The 18,782-nt window shown below is 42.1% G+C and overlaps 1 protein-coding gene across 1 annotated transcript in view; it reads left to right on the top strand.

The window, feature by feature from the left end:
- Positions 1 to 6,833: 6,833 nt before the first annotated feature.
- SDF4 (stromal cell derived factor 4) overlaps positions 6,834 to 18,782 on the top strand; it is a 38,641-nt gene continuing 26,692 nt past the window's right edge. The window contains exons 1-2 of the mRNA XM_075189843.1: positions 6,834 to 6,917; positions 9,356 to 9,714. Coding sequence (XP_075045944.1) covers positions 9,407 to 9,714 — 308 coding nt within the window. The 5' untranslated portion in view covers positions 6,834 to 6,917; positions 9,356 to 9,406. The remainder of the gene's footprint in view (positions 6,918 to 9,355; positions 9,715 to 18,782) is intronic.

Raw genomic sequence — 18,782 nt, forward strand, 5'->3', positions numbered from 1 at the left:
CTGTCTTATTATCCCTAAGTCTCTATCGTTCTGTCTGTCAGTCTGTCGACTATATATATTTCTCAGAGGAATGACCCGGCACTGCTGGCCACAATTTTCAATACAGAGAATCTTACTTCCAGCCTATCACACTGGAGTGAGAGTGAGCAATTTGTCCAATTAATATGAAGCATGAAGTGTCTATTAATCTATAGTACTAAAGTGGGATGGTCCTCTAGTTAAATCAAACCGCTGAATATGTGATCCCAGTATAAACACATTGGTTCAAGTTAAAATACAAATCAGAACCCAAGGACAAGTTTCTAAAAAGAAGTATTCAGCAACTCTGCAGCAAGAACATAAGAATATTTTATACTAAAAACAGACAGTAAGGAATAAAAAAAATATAATGCATATTTAGGGGCAATTGCTACATACAAGATACAAACTTTTTTAGTGGTTTCTAACACATCCTCCCCTGAATAAGTCCAAATGAGACACATTCAGGAACAGTATATGAGTTTATTGCAGTAATAATATTACCACAGGAGGTTTGTACTTGAGAGAGTCTACAATCTAGTGGGAAAAATATATTTTACTATACCTTTTAAGTTGATTTGTGTGGACAGTAAGAAATAGAACTGAGGGATGGATTAAGCCCCAGGGAAAATAAAAGCTGAGGTTTGTGTACATAACTATTTGGATCACTCAGGACTAGCCAAGCAGCAAGGTGTGGTGATGAATAGGCAAGTGTCATAAAGGGGCAGGAGCAAGGGAATAGATTAAAAAATCAGGGAGGAGTTAGTTCTCTTGTTTCTAGGGAAAGCATCCCTCTCTCCCATTCCTGACTCCTGGATCCGGTGTTCACTTCCTGGTTGAAGTGTATCCTTCTCTACTGGTAAAATAACCCTGTAGTGAAAAGGGTAATTACCAAATCTTAGTGGCCACTTAATGCGCGGTTCTCTAAAATATGGGTTCTGGTACAGGCACAGAGGTATGATGAGCCATGTGGTGAAAGGGCTCTTGGTATGGTACGGGTGTGCTGGTTCAGCCCTGTAGGTAGGTTGGTCCAACCTACAGCTTAGGCCATGGTATGGTACAGGTGTGCTGGTTCAGCCCCAGAGGTATGATGGGCCACTTGGTGCACGGGCCCTGGTATAGTACGGTTGTGCTGCTTCAGTCCCGGAGGTATTTAGAGCCGTTGGTGAGAGCGAACACTCTGTGGACTGAAATCCTATGGCTGGTTCAGCCTTTAGCATGGCAGGAGAACACTACAGGGTAAGCAAGGTGGGTGAAGCGCACATTCATGGTACTCTGGCGTTTGAAACCCATTCCCTTTGAAGAGTCATCTTAGGTTCAGTGCAAGTACAGCTCCTCTGGGCTGGCTTGCGGTGCGCTACGCTACAATTAGCCAAAAAGGGTCCCGGTTCCAGGAGGCCTACGGACAGTTGTCCCATTAACGTTCAGATACTAGAGTGCGCTTATGGATAGACAAGGCTGAGTACAGTGTTCTCCCGTCACCATTACAGCAAACGGTTATTTAAATAAAGATTTATTTACCAACAAGTCGGTATGGTGTCTTTTATTATATTATAAAAGGGTTAAGGTTAAGATCAAAAGGTCTATGGTTATATTATCAACCGCTAAGCATTGTATGACGAATGGCATATGCATAATGGCTAAGGGCAAAACTTTCAAGAAGGGGGTTTCCAAATGCAAAAATTCAGAACAACAGATATACTTGCACCAATATGCCTGCAACAGTCACTTTTTCTGGAGTCAAATTTCTTTACTGTAATTAACAAGTACATCTGAGTCACAAAGTGCTGCTTATTCACAGTGTAAGATGTTACCTAATAACAAGATTGATACTAACAGTATCTTTTTACATAGTTGAAAAACATTTCTGCAAACCTCCAGTGATTACGGTGAGATTATAGTCTTTATATACTACATGGATTACTTTATTAACCATAAAGAAATAATGTTAAGAGGATGATTGCAGCACCCAAGAAGCAGCCGAGTGCAGGGCCGGTATTTTGACCAAATTGCAATGAAGAAGATAGGGGCTCAAACCTTCACAAACTACTGAACAAAGGCAGCAATACTGTGCAACTTATATGTACAGTACAAGGGCTTTTAGATACTGTACAATAGAATTTTACCTGTGTCCACCTCACACTGTTTCAGGTACGTTCTGTAGCTGCAGAGAGTATGGAAGATACATTTACCAGGGAGACCAAGGATATGCATAATAACAGGTATTCTAGCTACATCCACCAGGTGTTCTGGCTGCATTCACCGTGTGTTCTAGCTGCGTCTACCAGGTGTTCTAGCTGCATCCACCAGGTGTTCTGACTGCATTCACCGTGTGTTCTAGGTGCGTTCACCAGGTGTTCTGACTGCATTCACCGTGTGTTCTAGCTGCGTCTACCAGGTGTTCTGGCTGCATTCACCGTGTGTTCTAGCTGCGTCTACCAGGTGTTCTAGCTGCGTCTACCAGGTGTTCTGGCTGCATTCACCGTGTGTTCTAGCTGCGTCTACCAGGTGTTCTAGTTGCATCCACCAGGTGTTCTGACTGCATTCACTGTGTGTTCTAGCTGCGTTCCCCGGGTGTTCTGACTGCATTCACTGTGTGATCTAGCTGCGTCCATCAGGTGTTCTGGCTGCATTCACTGTGTGTTCTAGGTGCGTTCACCAGGTGTTCTGACTGCATTCACCGTGTGTTCTATCTGCGTCTACCAGGTGTTCTAGCTGCATCCACCAGGTGTTCTGACTGCATTCACCATGTGTTCTAGCTGCATCCACCAGGTGTTCTAGCTGCATCCACCAGGTGTTCTGACTGCATTCACCGTGTGTTCTAGCTACGTCTACCAGGTGTTCTGGCTGCATTCACCGTGTGTTCTAGCTGCGTCTACCAGATGTTCTGACTGCATTCACCGTGTGTTCTAGGTGCGTCTATCAGGTGTTCTAGCTGCGTCTACCAGATGTTCTGGCTGCATTCACCGTGTGTTCTAGGTGCGTCTACCAGGTGTTCTAGCTGCATCCACCAGATGTTCTGACTGCATTCACCGTGTGTTCTAGGTGCGTCTACCAGGTGTTCTAGCTGCGTCTACCAGGTGTTCTAGCTGCGTCTACCAGGTGTTCTGGCTGCATTCACCGTGTGTTCTAGCTGCATTCTTCACATGTTCTAGCTGTGTTCGCCAAATATTCTAACTGCGTCTACCAGGTGTTCAAGTTGTTATTAAATAAAATTGACACAGATAACTTAAGAAAAGTCTCAAAATCCCTGATGGAATGCAAACAGGGCTGGGGGAACACGGTAAAACTAGTAAAGGTGGCGGAGGAATGCTGCACTTTCCAGGGCAAAAAAATAATTGTTTTTGACTCGGGTGCCTTCCCCATTAGCCTGAACAGTGCAGGGATCGGGGTAGATGAAGCAGCTGCACTGTTTTTTTGAACGATCGAAAAAAAAAGCAATGTCACTTAAGAAATTGTTCAGAAACATGATCTTCAAAGTTTTATCATTTTGGATGGACAATTACTTTAGAATAATTGTATCACTCACTGTATAGGCGGATAAAATATTCATCATTAAAAATATGTATTAATCTGCACATGCTAACATGTCTATCATTGATTTAAATTAGCTAAATTATTTTGACGGTTCTCTGTCTGTACAAACTGTTCACTATGAGAAAATGTATAAATTAGTAGCACATATGGGGAAGCTTAACTCATTCAATAGATTTTTTCCAATAATGTCAAATTAGCACACACAAAGGGGCTCTCTTGCGCTTTTAATGTAAATAGAAATAGAAAAAGATGCACGCAAAACACTTTATACAAATATTTTCAGTTGGATGCATGCAAAAATGTGTCTGTTTCAAAAAGAATAGCATTTGCACCAGCTTGTGCTAGGCATAGTAATTTATGGCCCATGAGAGTGTAGATTCCATAGAGATGCATAGCATACAAATGTGGATTCACAGTGTTAGTAGTAAATGCAAAAGTTGCACTGCCCTATTTGTACACAATATAATAATGTAATAAAGTCATACTTGCCAACTTTTCCTCGTTGGCTTCAGGGAGATCCCAGGGGAGGTAGGGTGCGGGGGCGGGGCTTGACAAATCGCAACATTTTGGCCCCACCTCCTAAACAATTGTCACAATTTTGGGCAATTACAGCTGGGGGCATGGCTAAAATGACACAATATTTGTGTCATTAAGCCCCACCCCCCACCACATATCTATTGCGGGGCCGAGAACCGGGAGGTTGCCCTGCTCTCCTGCGATCCCGGGAGGTCTCCCAGAAATGGGGAGAGTAGGCAACTATGCGTTAAAGAAAAGCAGCTAATGAATCTCTAGAGACTGAAGTGTCTTTTACATTTCTGTCTCCATTACTGAAGTCATGTTGTCTTACCTGTCAGTCTTTGATTAAGTCTTGGTTTCCATGAAAATGGCCATTTCCATAGGCATCAATACAATTTCTGAACTGTGTCATCATGCCACAAATGGCGAAGCCAACCACGTCTTGTACTGGCTCAGCATCAGGGAGAATGTCAGACTCTTCAGGGAGTGAGGGAGATCACCCTTATTTCAGGGAGTCTCCCTGACATTCAGGGAGAGTTGGCAAGTATGAATAAAGTGTTACATACACAACAGAATATAGTGTCTGGACAGTGTTATTAATACATGCCAAAGCCACATTAAACAAATAAAGTAGAATTTAATACAAACATCTGTTGCTTTCCCCTTTACAAATCAAATGGGAATCTTCTTGCCTGCTGTAGTCCAAATGAATTCATGTCAATAGATGGTCATGACCTCCTATAACATCCACACTAATGAATTAAGAACTAACAGTGGCAGGTGTGAAGATGCAATGAGCAAAACTCAGAAGTGGCTAGCTAGTGCTGCCGATAGTCATCATCATCATGGTGTAATATACACCAGCTCTTTAGCACCCACAAGGTAAAGGTGTTTCTGCATATGTACCCATGTCTAATAGTGTTGCATTTACATGAACTCGTCTTTCCTGTATTCAGCCTACACTTGCCCTCCAGCATTCCTCGACTCCAGGTGTTAGGAGACATAAGTCAACAATATGCTAACAGCAGGGCCGGTGCTAGGGTCCACGGCGCCCTAGGCATTTTAAAAAAGCGGCGCCCCCCCTGCAAAAATCGCCGCCCTCCTCCCTACTCCCCCCTCACCCCGTCTCTCCTTACCTTGTCTCACCACCGCCGCCTCTCTGCTCTGTCTCCTCCCCTCCACTCACTGACACTAGTAAGTGGAGGGGAGGAGACGGAGCAGAGAGGCGGCGGTGGTGACAAAATAGCCTCTTCCCCCCCCCTCCCCGTGCATCTGAATGTTGTGCGGCGGCCGTGACAGGTATGGTCAGCGGTCGCCGCACAGTTTTAAAGTCATTTAGTATTCTGTGGCGCCCTCCAGAGCCCGGCGCCCTAGGCAAGTGCCTAACCTTGCCTAATGGGAGCGCCGGGCCTGGCTAACAGCTATACAGGGACAATACATACACATGTACAGTACAAATTTGCATATCATGAAAAAAAATCAGACGTACTTCCAACTCTACATGAGCCCCAAAATGGAACACATTCATAGTTGCCAACTGTACCCAATTCCTAGGAACTGTCCCTGGAATTTGTAGTCCCTGTAAATATCCATTTTTTTATGTTGATGAATTGCACACTACTAAGTCCAATAACTGTGTATAATCATTGCAGTTATCATTATGTATTCTTATAATCTGGACCAGTGGGCGAAGTGGGGGGACTATATGGTGCTTTGCCATACAGCCACTTCTCCTACTGCTTTGGTTGTAAAACTATCAAATTCCATTTACTTACATTCCTATTACATTCTCCATGCCGCCCCTTCTTCTAAATTTTCACTTCGACCACCGATCTGGACTATATTCATTAATATTTATTGAATATAAGTATCTCAAATACAAAACATACATTATGGTTTAAGTTTCTTAAACATGTCACAATGCAACATTTATCCCGGTTCAAACACATGGGGACATGCCTGGCACTTCTGAGGTGCTCCCCCTTCCTACCCATCCCTATAGAAGGCAAACAGGGACTACCTCCCAAATTCCCAGTAGGTGGGACAAATGTGCAGACTATCGGTACGCCAGGACAACCCCTCAATCCTAGAATGTCCCTCAAACATCAGCGCACTTGGGAGGTATGTATATGCAGAGGCAAACCGAGGGGTGGTTCTTAGTGCCTGGAAACCCCCCTCCAAGCCCGGGGCACCAGCTTCACACAGCCCTGCTTGAGAAGGTAGAGCTGCGTGCACCTAAGAATAGTGTACACAGCATTGCCCATGTATATTATGGGGATAGGAGAGCAGCCAAGCACTGTCTAAAATTATAGCCACGCATGCAGGTCACGCCCACTGGCAGCATGGTGTGGAACCCCCCTCTACAAATCCTGCATTTGCCCCTGATATGCTCAATGGAAGTTTTAGTGTTGGAAGGTCTTATTGCGCAGCATTGTGCTGTGTCTCTGAAATTTATAAGAAATATTGGCATATATTTATTTAAAATGAAACATGATTCTAGCAGTTGATATTGTTCTAACAGATTTTATTGTATATTGCTGGCTATAAACTAAACTAATTACTTATATTACTGTTTTGTACTCCACACACAGCTAGTATATAAGTGATGCTGTCATTATTAGGATAGAGCTCCCTTGCTGTGAGATGTTTTCTGTACACTGTAACAGTACAATGCACCAAGTCACCTCCTACCTATCACTGTACACGGGACACAAGGTGGAGGGCGGAATCTTTAATCTGGCGCTGGGCGTGTCCTCCCTTCCACCTTCCCCCAGCTACGGTCACTTCCTGCTTCCGGTTTGCGGTAAAGAAGCTGCAAGAAACCGGAGCCCTGGCTAGGTGCACAGGTAATGAGTGGAATACATGTTTACGTTTATTAGAATGTGTGGGCTCATGTGCTCAGATCTCTCTGAGGCTTATGTGTGAGCCGCACTTTATGGCTGATTCAGCATATGTCAGTATGTAAAAACAGTCCTGTGGTTAAGTTACAGTAATATAGTGAAATAGCAGAATCGTGCAAATGCAGGTTCATCAGTTATTTAGAATAGCTTCTATGTATTTCACTTCAATGTCCTATCATTGTGAGAAAAAATATGTTGTCTGAGTCATTGTAACTTAATTTTTTTCTAATTCAGTAAAGGACAGTGGATGAAACTTGATGGTGCAAATAGAAAAAGGTGATGTTGCCCATAGTAACCAAGCATATGTCTGCTTTCATCTAGTATGTACTAGAAAATGCTTGTGATCTTTTACCCTTTGCATCAGGTTTCATAAAGGTATTTGAGAGTGACAGTTTTCCTGATTGTGGGAATAGATGTCTCTTACTTGTTATGGAGACCTTTTTTAAGGTCTGATGGGAATGGAAATAAATTCTGCCCAGTGATCTAAGATCATGATTGAAAGAGATATCAACAATATAAACATAGACATGTGTTTAGTAAAAGTCAAGTGTATAAGCCAGTCAGCATTAAACGCTCTTTTATGCATGATGGACATAATTCTGGAAGCTTAATAACTTTGTGAGACAATGAATGATTTTATTAATATAAATCTGTACCTCTGTTTAAAATAGAGAAAATTAAAGAGGAAAGGGGGATTTGGGACATTGGGGGGGGGGGGGGGGGTGCATATGGAGAACCATTTTATATGTGATTCGACTGAACCCATTTTCTGTAAATATTGTGTTGTTTTATACCTTTAATAACTAACCTTACTGACCCCTCACTAGGTTACAAAATATAAGCATAAGCATGTTTACACTATTTTATTATTTTTCCATTTACCCCCGTGCCCATTTTATTTTGCCTCAGTGGTGTGTGCCATGACTTTGCCCTTCTGTAATTTGTGCTAACGTCCTTGATATTTTGTCTGTTGCAGCATGTTAGTTTATTTTTGTCATGCTTCCGGTATAAGGTGTTAAATCTAAATGGTTTACAACACTTTGAACATTCATATTAGATAACGAACCATTTGTTTTTTCTTCTGTAAAACCATAATTGACCATGGCCAGAATATATTGAAATGTGCAATAAATTCTATTTATTATATACAAGCTTCTTTCAGTCTTGTAAAACAGCACACCATATAACAACTTGTTTCTTATTACATTTCTTGTCATTTATAGAACAATAAAGGAAAATCAAATATTATAAGTAATTTCCCTTTAACTTAAAAGGGCAAATAAGTGACCTGAGTTTAACAGCTGTCTCTGTTGCTTTACTACTAATATGTTACTTCAGTTTATTGATGTGTCATCACCTGAAACAAAGTACCTGGATTGTAGTATAACTTTGTTTTAAGGCTGCACTTGGCAGCAGTTAAAGCCGTGTTTCTGGTTAATCGTTACATTTTCACTGAGCTGCTCTTCCTTGTGTGTATCTCCAAGATCTGCACACTGAAACACCTTATCATCCTTTGTTTCTGCAGTACAGCCTATGGGTATTAACACATGGACCTGGAGCTTGCAGCTTCCGATTGGTCCTCCCACTAACCATAGTTGTTCGTTTGCCATTTTTAGACTGCAACTTTTACCATTTCTAATACTGAACCTAGAAAAGACATCATACAATTTCCAGGGATCTGCTAATTAGAATCTCAGAGAAGGCTTAATGTTTATAAGTAAACTTAGAGGGTATTTTTATTTGAAATTCTCTAACTAGTACCGCGATAAAGTAAGAAAAACTAGATCAGTGCTGTCCACTTATGCACAAGAACACGGTGTCTTTTATGTTATACTTGTGTGCTCGCTGGATGAATATTGCTAAATGAAATCATGTAATACAATAGAGTCTGTTGAGATTGTCCCTGAGGGTGGGGGGATACTAAAAACCTTTGGACTAATGCAGATGGGCAGTCCTTGATCTTCGGTAATGGCATTATCCAGATTTCTTATAATGTCCATATAATATATCGGGGGCAAACGCAGGATTTGTAGAGGGGCGTTTCCACACCATGCCTCCAGTGGGCATGACAAGCATGCATGGGGGCGTAGCTATAATTTTAGACAGTGCTTGGCTGCTCTCCAACTATTCCTATCCCCGTAATATACATGGGCAATGCTGCGTGCACTATTATTAGGTGCACGCAGCTCTCCCTTTTCAAGCAGAGCCGTGTGAAGTGGGGACAAGGTCCAGTCACCTCAATTATACAGTGCCCTAGGCTTGGAGGGGAGTTTCCAGGCACCAGGAACCCCCCCCCCCCCTCTCGGTTTGCCTATATATATCCTAGGCTGTTGTGTTTTTTAGCAACCTATTTGTTTACAATGAATTGCTGTTAACTTTTACAGGGAGAAAACTATTCTACAATATCACCTTGTGATTGGTTTTGGTGAAGAACAATGGTATCTAAGCAGGCATTCCTATTCAGTTTGGGTTCCCTCTACCTATCCCTCCTGTTTGTATTTCTTCTTATGGATGTTTATGCCAGGCCTACAAACAACTCTTCCTCGAAAGAAAAGCCCCTGGACAATAAGGAGGAGAATGAGATTATGCCACCAGACCATCTTAATGGGGTAAAACTGGAGATGGATGGTCACCTCAACAAGGAGTTCCATCAGGAAGTGTTCCTGGGTAAAGAGATAGAAGAGTTTGATGAAGATTCGGAGCCACGGAAGAATAGGAGAAAGCTGGCAGCTATCTTTTCAAAGTAAGTCCATAGCTGCATACAGGAGAGCCAGGCAAAGCTCAAAGTTCATTGTTTTTAGACATAATATAACTAATTGTATTTGTCTAGTTAGATGCCAGGAAATTGCCATGATTCAGCTAAATGAGCATGGATTACAGCCCAGCCTCTCTAATTTATTTTTTCCTGGTGCACCAGAAACATTGATTTAAATAAAGAAGAAACACACAAGGTGATTTGAAATGTACCAGTGGTTTAGTGTTTTAAACCGTGATCTTTTAACATATAAAATGTCTACACGTGGTGGACTTTCCATGAAATAATGGCTGTAAAATAAAACTTTTAAGTGACAAGCAAACTTATCCAGCACTGAGTGTACAGAATTTTGTCACTGCTGAATAGCTAAAACGTGAACTAATGTCCTTAACATGTTCTGTAATACACAATACTGTACAGCACCACATAAGTATAAAATAGTATAGCTGTGGGAATGATGGCAGTACAAAATAGTGTAAAATATGAAGCTTCACTGTTCTATAAGACCTGGCTACACCTAATAAAATGTAGCAAGAGAAGGTGCAGATTTTGCCCAATTTTAAGTCATGGCTAAACGGTAAAAGTTAATAAAAGAAATCAATGTGATAATATTGCCACTCTTCGGTACTGCAATATGGTCAGTTGGATTTAAGTGATGTTAATTATTAAGCAGGGAAAATTGGTTTCCTAGTAGATTGCTAACAAAATGGTTACGTAACATGATTTCATCATACTGCACGTGAATATATGAGTGAAGTGTATTTGTGGGAGTGGGGTGTGTGATATGGTAAAGACATTTTGTATGGTGCGGAGTGCTATTGAATCTGTTTCTCTTTCCCAGCCAATATTTACGAAACGTTGATTAATAATAATCTTGCTGCAGGAATTTATATTACTCCTGTAAATTGTTATTGAGTCAGCTTGTAGAGAGTACTATGAAGCAAAGGTCAGTTGTGTCCCTCTTTGTACCATACTCTTTCTCTTCCTTCAGGAATCTTGTGGTTTTATTTTGGTATATTGACTGGGGTAGGCATGATGCCATTGGATGTGTGGCAGGTCCTGAGAGTCTGAATATAAGACTGAGCAGGCAGCACAGTGGCGAAGTGGTAGCACTTCTGCCTCACAGCGCTGGGGTCATGAGTTAAATTCCCGACCATGGCCTTACCTGTGTGGAGTTTGTATGTTCTCCCTGTGTTTGCCTGGGTTTCCTCCGGGTGCTCCGGTTTCCTCCCACACTCCAAAAACATACTAGTAGGTTAATTGGTTGCTATCAAAATAGCTAGGGTCATAGTCTCTACCTGTCTATCTGTCTCCCTCTCTGTCTGTATGTGTGTGTCTATATTAGGGAATTTAGACTGTAAGCTCCAATGGGGCAGGGACAGATGTGAATAAGTTCTCTGTACAGCGCTGCGGAATCAGTGGCGCTATAGAAATAAATGATGATGATGATGAGCATTAGAAAGAAGGTCTTGACACCTGCTCTGAGTGGTAGCATAAATGTTTGTTAAATGTTTTTACTAGTGGGTAGTAACACATTTTTGTGCTTGTATTTGGAAGCTTTGCAGTGTGGTTGTTTTGAGTCTACCTGCCTCATTTGCTAGTGGAAGTGAACATATGGGTTAACAAAGTGTTTTCTATTAACAGCCCCCCCCCCCCTCTCCTTTCCTTCCGTACCCCACTGCCAGCTCTCTTTAACCACCGCATGTCAAACATGATCATCCTTTGATATGTGATGTCACCGGTCTTTCATGCAACACCAGTGGGTAAGGACCGTAAGTCTTTCTCGCTGCTCTCGTACAAATTGTTACATTTTTACTATGCAAACTCCTGTATGAGCTTCCTGTTTTTAAAGATAAATACATGTCGGGCTGACGAAGACCTGGGCTAAATGAAGGAGACAATTATTTTTATGAGCGATCCTAAGAAAAGAAACACAACTCATATTTCCTTAGTGAGTGTTTTGAACTCTTGATGAGTTTCGAAAATCATGAGTTGTAACCATCACTAAAAATAGGTTTGTATTAGAAGTTTTAAGAGTTACAGAGTAATGTAATGTGGTAGACGTTCGTCTGATGTGACACGCATCTGAATCACTTGTACTTTGTTCAAGATTATAGTAGTGATTTGCGTGGTAATACGGACGGCTCACTTCCTGTAGCTGTTAGAGATCATCTTATTTGTGATTTGTTTATGGGTCACCACAATCCCCACTTCATGTCCATCCAATGTATTTCTTCTCCTCTGCCTGATAGACATATCTATAGGTCTATCAAATTGTTAGCTGGGGCAATAGACACATACTGCCCCTTCGTTCTATGATGGAAGTGCTTTGATTAATGCTTTGAAGCGCGTTCATGTAATGGGGAAACTACATTTTCCATTTAATGTATGTAACTTCTTCAATGCACAGTAACACCGCTAAGATCTTCTTTTTCCTCTACTTCCCATCAATGCTACCTCCACAATTCGTTTGAACTGAGCACCCTACAGCCACCACTCACTTCCTTTCCCAGCAGTGCCAATGGGGCCAATCATTTGCAACATTTAATTATTTCCTCAAAACGCTCACCTCAAGCTAGTTTAACGCTGAGTAACGTCTTCCAAAAACATTACTAGCCCAGGATTTCAGTGTATTGGTTCTCTTCGTTGGTGTATGTACTAATATATGCAGCTTTGCTAACAATTGTACCACACCCTAGAACTATAGTATTGTGCCCAGAAGGCATACGTTTATTAGAAAATGTGTGTCAGGAAGGATTGGCCTGATTTTAAGTGTGCTGACTGCCAGAACTGAGGAAAAGGTAGTTTGTGCTGACATAAGCTTCTTCCCATTTTACTCCCAATATCAGAGAGTGCGATGAATGATCAACTCATTCATATATTTTTGCGGCAGGCCAGCAGATGACCAGTATCAGAAAGTGTGTTGTCATCTGTCCTTCTGTAAATCACTACTTGGCACAGAGTTCGACAACATCTGGTCACCATTTGAGACAATTAAACCCTGATGTTCAGACTATAGAGAAAGCCTGGCCCTCCCAAGTCATCACTGTGGGCACGGGAGGCACTGGCGGGAGACAATCTGGCAGCGAATCAGAATAAATCAGATGCACTCTGATTTGCTGGAAGACTAACCGCGGAGCTCTTAGTCTTGCGAAAGAAACATCATCATCGCCATTTATTTATATAGCTCCTCTAATTCCGCAGCGCTGTACAGAGAACTCGCTCACATCAGTCCCTGCCCCATTGGAGCTTACAGTCTAAATTCCCTAAAATACACACACACACACAGACTAGGGTCAATTGATAGCAGCCAATTAACCTATTAGTATGTTTTTGGAGTGTGGGAGGAAACCGGAGCACCCGGAGGAAACCCACGCAAACACGGGGGGAACATACAAACTCCTCACAGATAAGGCCATGGTCGGGAATTGAACTCATGACCCCAGCGCTGTGAGGCAGAAGTGCTAACCACTGAGCCACCGTGCTGCCCTATGACACATAATGAAAGCCTCATCTTTTGAGACACTGCAAGAGGTAGAGCTAGCTAACATTCTTTGTAAAGATGGTCCTCTCTGCTACTGCTGCCACCTGACTTGCCCTCACAGACAGCAAGGGTGGAAAATTTTCTTTTTGAAGTTGCTGGATCTTAAGTTTTGTCCTTGGCTACTAAATCTGTGTCGAGACCATGAATTCAGAATCTGTCCAATTTGGCCATCCATGTAAAAACAAATTAAAAACAGGACTTGTCACTCTAGCCGAGCCTTTGAAAAAGATATAGCAAAACTTACGTCAGATGGACGCGTTGCTTAGGATGCGGTTCAAATACTCTTAAATAACCTGGTATTTCTAAAACTATGTGGGGGAATAATTGAAAATAGAACGGAGATGCTAATTTGACTGGTTACCAGAGATACGGGGGTAAATGTATCAAGCTGAGAGTTTTCTGGCGGGTTTGAAAAGTGGAGATGTTGCCTATAGCAACCAATCAGATTCTAGTTATGATTGTGTAGAATGCACTAAATAAATGATAGCTAGAACCTGATTGGTTTTTTAAACCCGATGGGAAAACTCTCAGCTTGATACATTTACCCCATGGAATGTCACTAATAGCGATCTCTGCCTTTTTCAGTATCCTCTATTTCAGCAATCAGACTCTAGCAACTCATGACTTAGTAATCGGAGGGAAGGTCTAACAACAAAGGGACAGAAAACAAAATATCTTGAAACAAGTAGACCAGTCCGCGTACTTATATTTATTGCTGGTATAATAGTTGAGTACACTCACTTCAGCATAGATAAGCAGTACAGGTGCAAACAAACAGGGTTGTTGTGAAATAGGCACAGTCTAATAGCCAAAACGTCTTATGTTGGCAGTGGATAACTCCTAGTGTTCAAGCCAGCCGGCTGAGTATCTGGATGAAAATATGTAATCGATGTCCTTGTTGAAACAAGATGTTCAGTATAGGAAATCAGATAAGGACGGTCATACAGAGAATATGAAAAGTTCCCAGAGAGGGTAAATAGGTCTAGGTAACAAATAGTCACGTTTTCAAAAGCTGAAATCGGAAAGTCTGTATGGCGCTTGTCTGCGAGTCCGTGAACCGGACTAGCCAATAGTGAAATAAAAAGCCGTAAAAAATAATATCTGGAAAATCGGCTAGAAAATGTGATTTAAGACGAGGGCAGTGCACTTACCCTATCCGTGAACACTAGGAGTTATCCACTGCCAACATAAGACGTTTTGGCTATTAGACTGTGCCTATTTCACAACAACCCTGTTTGTTTGCACCTGTACTGCTTTTCTATGATGAAGTGAGTGTACTCAACTATTATACCAGCAATAAATATAAGTACGCGGACTGGTCTACTTGTTTCAAGATATTTTGTTTTCTGTCCCTTTGTTGTTAGACCTTCCCTTCCCCTCCCCGCGCCGGGGTGTTGACCACTGCAAACTTTCTAGGGTTTGGGACCATACCCTTACCATTTATCCCCTTGGCTGCATCCCCCTACCCTAGGGAAGCGCAGAATATCCATATCTATTTCTATATCATGACTTAGTAATGGCTGAATAGCAGATTACAGGCAGTTGGGAACAAACTCTGTAATCATGAGAGCTTGGAGCTGATGAAAGCAATCGGTTCCTAGCGGTGAATGCATAAGGAATACAGCATGGGGTTTTGAAGATTAAAAGGAGACTATGTGCTGAGAATTCTGAACTGTCAAAGTATGAATAGCTATGAGCAACAGTGTATCAAATTTATATATTAGAACCCACGACATTGAATTTCAGTGGCATAGCATGCTAAGTGATCCTTGTATTATAGTCAGTAATTCTCCTGCATAATAAAAATGAATTAGAAGCGAGTAATTAGAAGCCAATAATACTAATGTTGCTGATTTGGATTGATATAAAATCAGCTGTTATTTAAGAAATTAAATTTCATACAGCGCTAACATATGCAGGTGAGACTTTGGAGCAGAAAAGCATACTAAACATTTGCTTTTGGTTAAATACAAATAAGCTATGCGTAACAATGTATAACACAAATGTATAGAAAGAACAAATAAAGTTTGGGAATCTAAGAACCCTTTTCCTAACGTGGTACTAAATGCGCGCGTGTGTTTGCAAACCCTATTGTGGAATAATGTGAATACAGGAAATTCTAAATTTGCTACCTGAGCTGTGAAAAGTAACCCTCACTAATAGGATCTAGAAAGAATTCGAGAGATAAGTATGACATAAACTCGCAGTTTTCAGATCTTTTCATTAATTTTTAAACCATTTTTGCTTGGGATGAAATTTATAGCATATCAATTAGACTTGGTTGTAATATTAACTAATAAAAATGAATTTTAATGATAATAGAAAATTCAAGATAAGTCTTTTGTGAGTTCTTGTGATTCAATACTGGTAATGGATAGCGCGCCTCCGAAATTAGAAGTCCTTCTTCGCCTCAACAGAATTTGCCTGTGTGTGGTCAGCGTTTGAGGCTCCTGCAGCATTAGTTAGTGGCCACAGTGATCGGAATTTATTACAATAATCCACATTTTCTCCTGCATATAAATAAAATCTGTATGGAACATTATCATAAGCATTTTAATCAGACTGCTTCTATATTTGTATAACCTTTTAGAGTGCATATCAGATTAGTCTTTTACATTAATTTTAATGGACTTGGACTTTGGCAGTTATATTCATCTGCAAGGTTATATGCTTTGGAAACAGTGTGTCAGCAAGGAGCAGACCCCATAGACGTTGGTTCTATGAATTATCAGCAGTTTTCTGCTACCTTTTACTGATAAAATGCTGCTTCAGAAATGCAGGACTGACACCAGCCTTAAATATGCCCTATTGTCAGGGAGATTGGCTTCAGTGCAAATCTTATTGCTGCAGATAGATGTAAAAGTCTGCATCAATTGCTGCTACTTCCAAGATCCATTCATTACTAATAGATCCATTGGCTAAAATTTTAAATACAAAAAGGAAGCGCGCAAAGATGGTACAGTATTTTCAACACCAACATATATTCTTTCTTATTTCAGTAGTAAGTGGGCAGCACAGTAGCTAGGTGGTTAGCACTTCTGCTTTACAGCACTGGGGTCATGCGTTCAATTCCCAACAATGGTCTTACCTGTAAGGAGTTTGTATGTTCTCCCCGTGTTTGCGTGGGTTTCCTCAGGGTGCTCCAGTTTGCTCCCACACTCCAAAAGCATACTGGTAGGTTAAATGGCTGCTATCAATCGACCCTAGTCTGTGTTGGGGTATTTAGACTGTAAGCCCCAATGGGACAGGGACTGATGTGAGTGCGTTCTCTGTACAGCGCTGCGGAATCAGTGGCGCTATATAAATAAATGGTGGTGGTGATGATGATGTTGAGCGTGCCTGTAGTACAAAGACTCAACTGGAATGTCTTCCATGCCGAAAACCCTTAGGAGGTTATCACAAACTCGGGCAGGATTTTTATTACCTATAGAAAATAACATGGACACCAGCTCGTGGTGTAGTAAGAGAAATGCTTTTTAATTCTGCATACGTTAAAACCTTGTACATAACATACAAGAGAAATTGTCTTAACAGTATAACGTTCTAGGTGGTCAGCAGTGACCGTATTCCTCCTTTGTTGTAAAACTGACCACCGGAGTCATGTGTGTTACAAGTTGTCCAGTAGGTCGAATAGAGCTTGCAGGAAGGTACCCTACGCGTTTTGTCTTTGTGAAGTTATTAAAACAAAACACATAGGGTTTCTTCCAACATGCTGTTAAAGCAAAACGCGTAGGGTGGCTTCCCGCATGCTGTGAACCTTTTGGATATTGGTGTTGAGGCAGAAACAGCAATGACACCACAGGTCCCAGGAAGTGAGTGCAAAGGATAATATTCTTTGACTTTTGTCCAAATATGTATCCCTTTATATTATCTATATTTTTCAGTGCTAGATAGTGTTGTCTTTCACCTTTCTTTTTCGTTACTGTTTTACTTAATGCAACAATACATTTAAACCGTGAGCTGTGTAAGAGGATATTTTAAATAATAGTTTTAGGGTAAAACCCCTACAATTGCACAATAAATGATTGCATTTGGACGTTAACCTCCACTGTACAGAAAGTGTAGTCATTCTGAGAAATCTGAGCCTACATAGTCGGTAATGAGGCGTTCATTGACTCTTCCTGTTGGAAGTACTATATCTTGTGGTACCTTTACAAGAAATTATACCTTTATGATTTGAGACAGCCCAGCAACTTGAAACGTGACTGAGGTCTGTGATTCTCAAAGCCTGAGAGTGGTTACAGAAAACACCCCCACACAGTTACAGATCTTGGTTACGATATTCGTGCACTTCAGACCTTGCAGATAAAGATGTTTTTGCTGAACCTGTTTTTTCTTTGTAGCAATAATGTAAAAGAAAATGAATTAAATGTAAGGTTGTGTTAATGATCATTTTCCCTTCACTTAATTGTCCTTACTTCACAACATATACCATGAATCTGCAACAATGTTATGGCTGCACACCTTTTATACTACAGAACAAAGCCAGGTTCCAGCAACAATGTTGCGGCTGCTATTTTTTATTTATTTTTGTTTTGGGATGTTCTGATTTGTCATTCAGCCAGTCAAGGAGTATGCCGAAACATGGCGCTGTTTCTGGGTCCTGGTGTGTGTTCTGTGGTGCAAGGTGTGCGGACGCTGGGTCCTGGTGTGTGTTCTGTAGTGCGAGGTGTGCGGACGCTGGGTCCTGGTGTTTGTTGTGTAGTGCAAGGTGTGCGGACGCTGGGTCCTGGTGTTTGTTGTGTAGTGCAAGGTGTGCGGACGCTGGGTCCTGGTGTGTGTTCTGTAGTGCAAGGTGTGCGGACGCTGGGTCCTGGTGTGTGTTCTGTAGTGCAAGGTGTGCGGACGCTGGGTCCTGGTGTGTGTTCTGTAGTGCAAGGTGTGCGGACGCTGGGTCCTGGTGTGTGTTCTGTAGTGTAAGGTGTGCGGACGCTGGGTCCTGGTGTGTGTTCTGTGGTGCAAGGTGTGCGGACGCTGGGTCCTGGTGTTTGTTGTGTAGTGCAAGGTGTGCGGACGCTGGGTCCTGGTGTGTGTTCTGTAGTGCGAGGTGTGCGGACGCTGGGTCCTGGTGTGTGTTCTGTAGTGCGAGGTGTGCGGACGCTGGGTCCTGGTGTGTGTTCTGTAGTGTAAGGTGTGCGGACGCTGGGTCCTGGTGTTTGTTGTGTAGTGCAAGGTGTGCGGACGCTGGGTCCTGGTGTGTGTTCTGTAGTGCGAGGTGTGCGGACGCTGGGTCCTGGTGTGTGTTCTGTAGTGCAAGGTGTGCGGACGCTGGGTCCTGGTGTGTGTTCTGTAGTGTAAGGTGTGCGGACGCTGGGTCCTGGTGTGTGTTCTGTGGTGCAAGGTGTGCGGACGCTGGGTCCTGGTGTTTGTTGTGTAGTGCAAGGTGTGCGGACGCTGGGTCCTGGTGTGTGTTCTGTAGTGCGAGGTGTGCGGACGCTGGGTCCTGGTGTGTGTTCTGTAGTGCGAGGTGTGCGGACGCTGGGTCCTGGTGTGTGTTCTGTAGTGTAAGGTG

The sequence above is a fragment of the Mixophyes fleayi genome, chromosome 11 (assembly GCF_038048845.1).
Source record: "Mixophyes fleayi isolate aMixFle1 chromosome 11, aMixFle1.hap1, whole genome shotgun sequence".
In the NCBI taxonomy this organism is placed as follows: Eukaryota; Metazoa; Chordata; class Amphibia; order Anura; family Limnodynastidae; genus Mixophyes; species Mixophyes fleayi.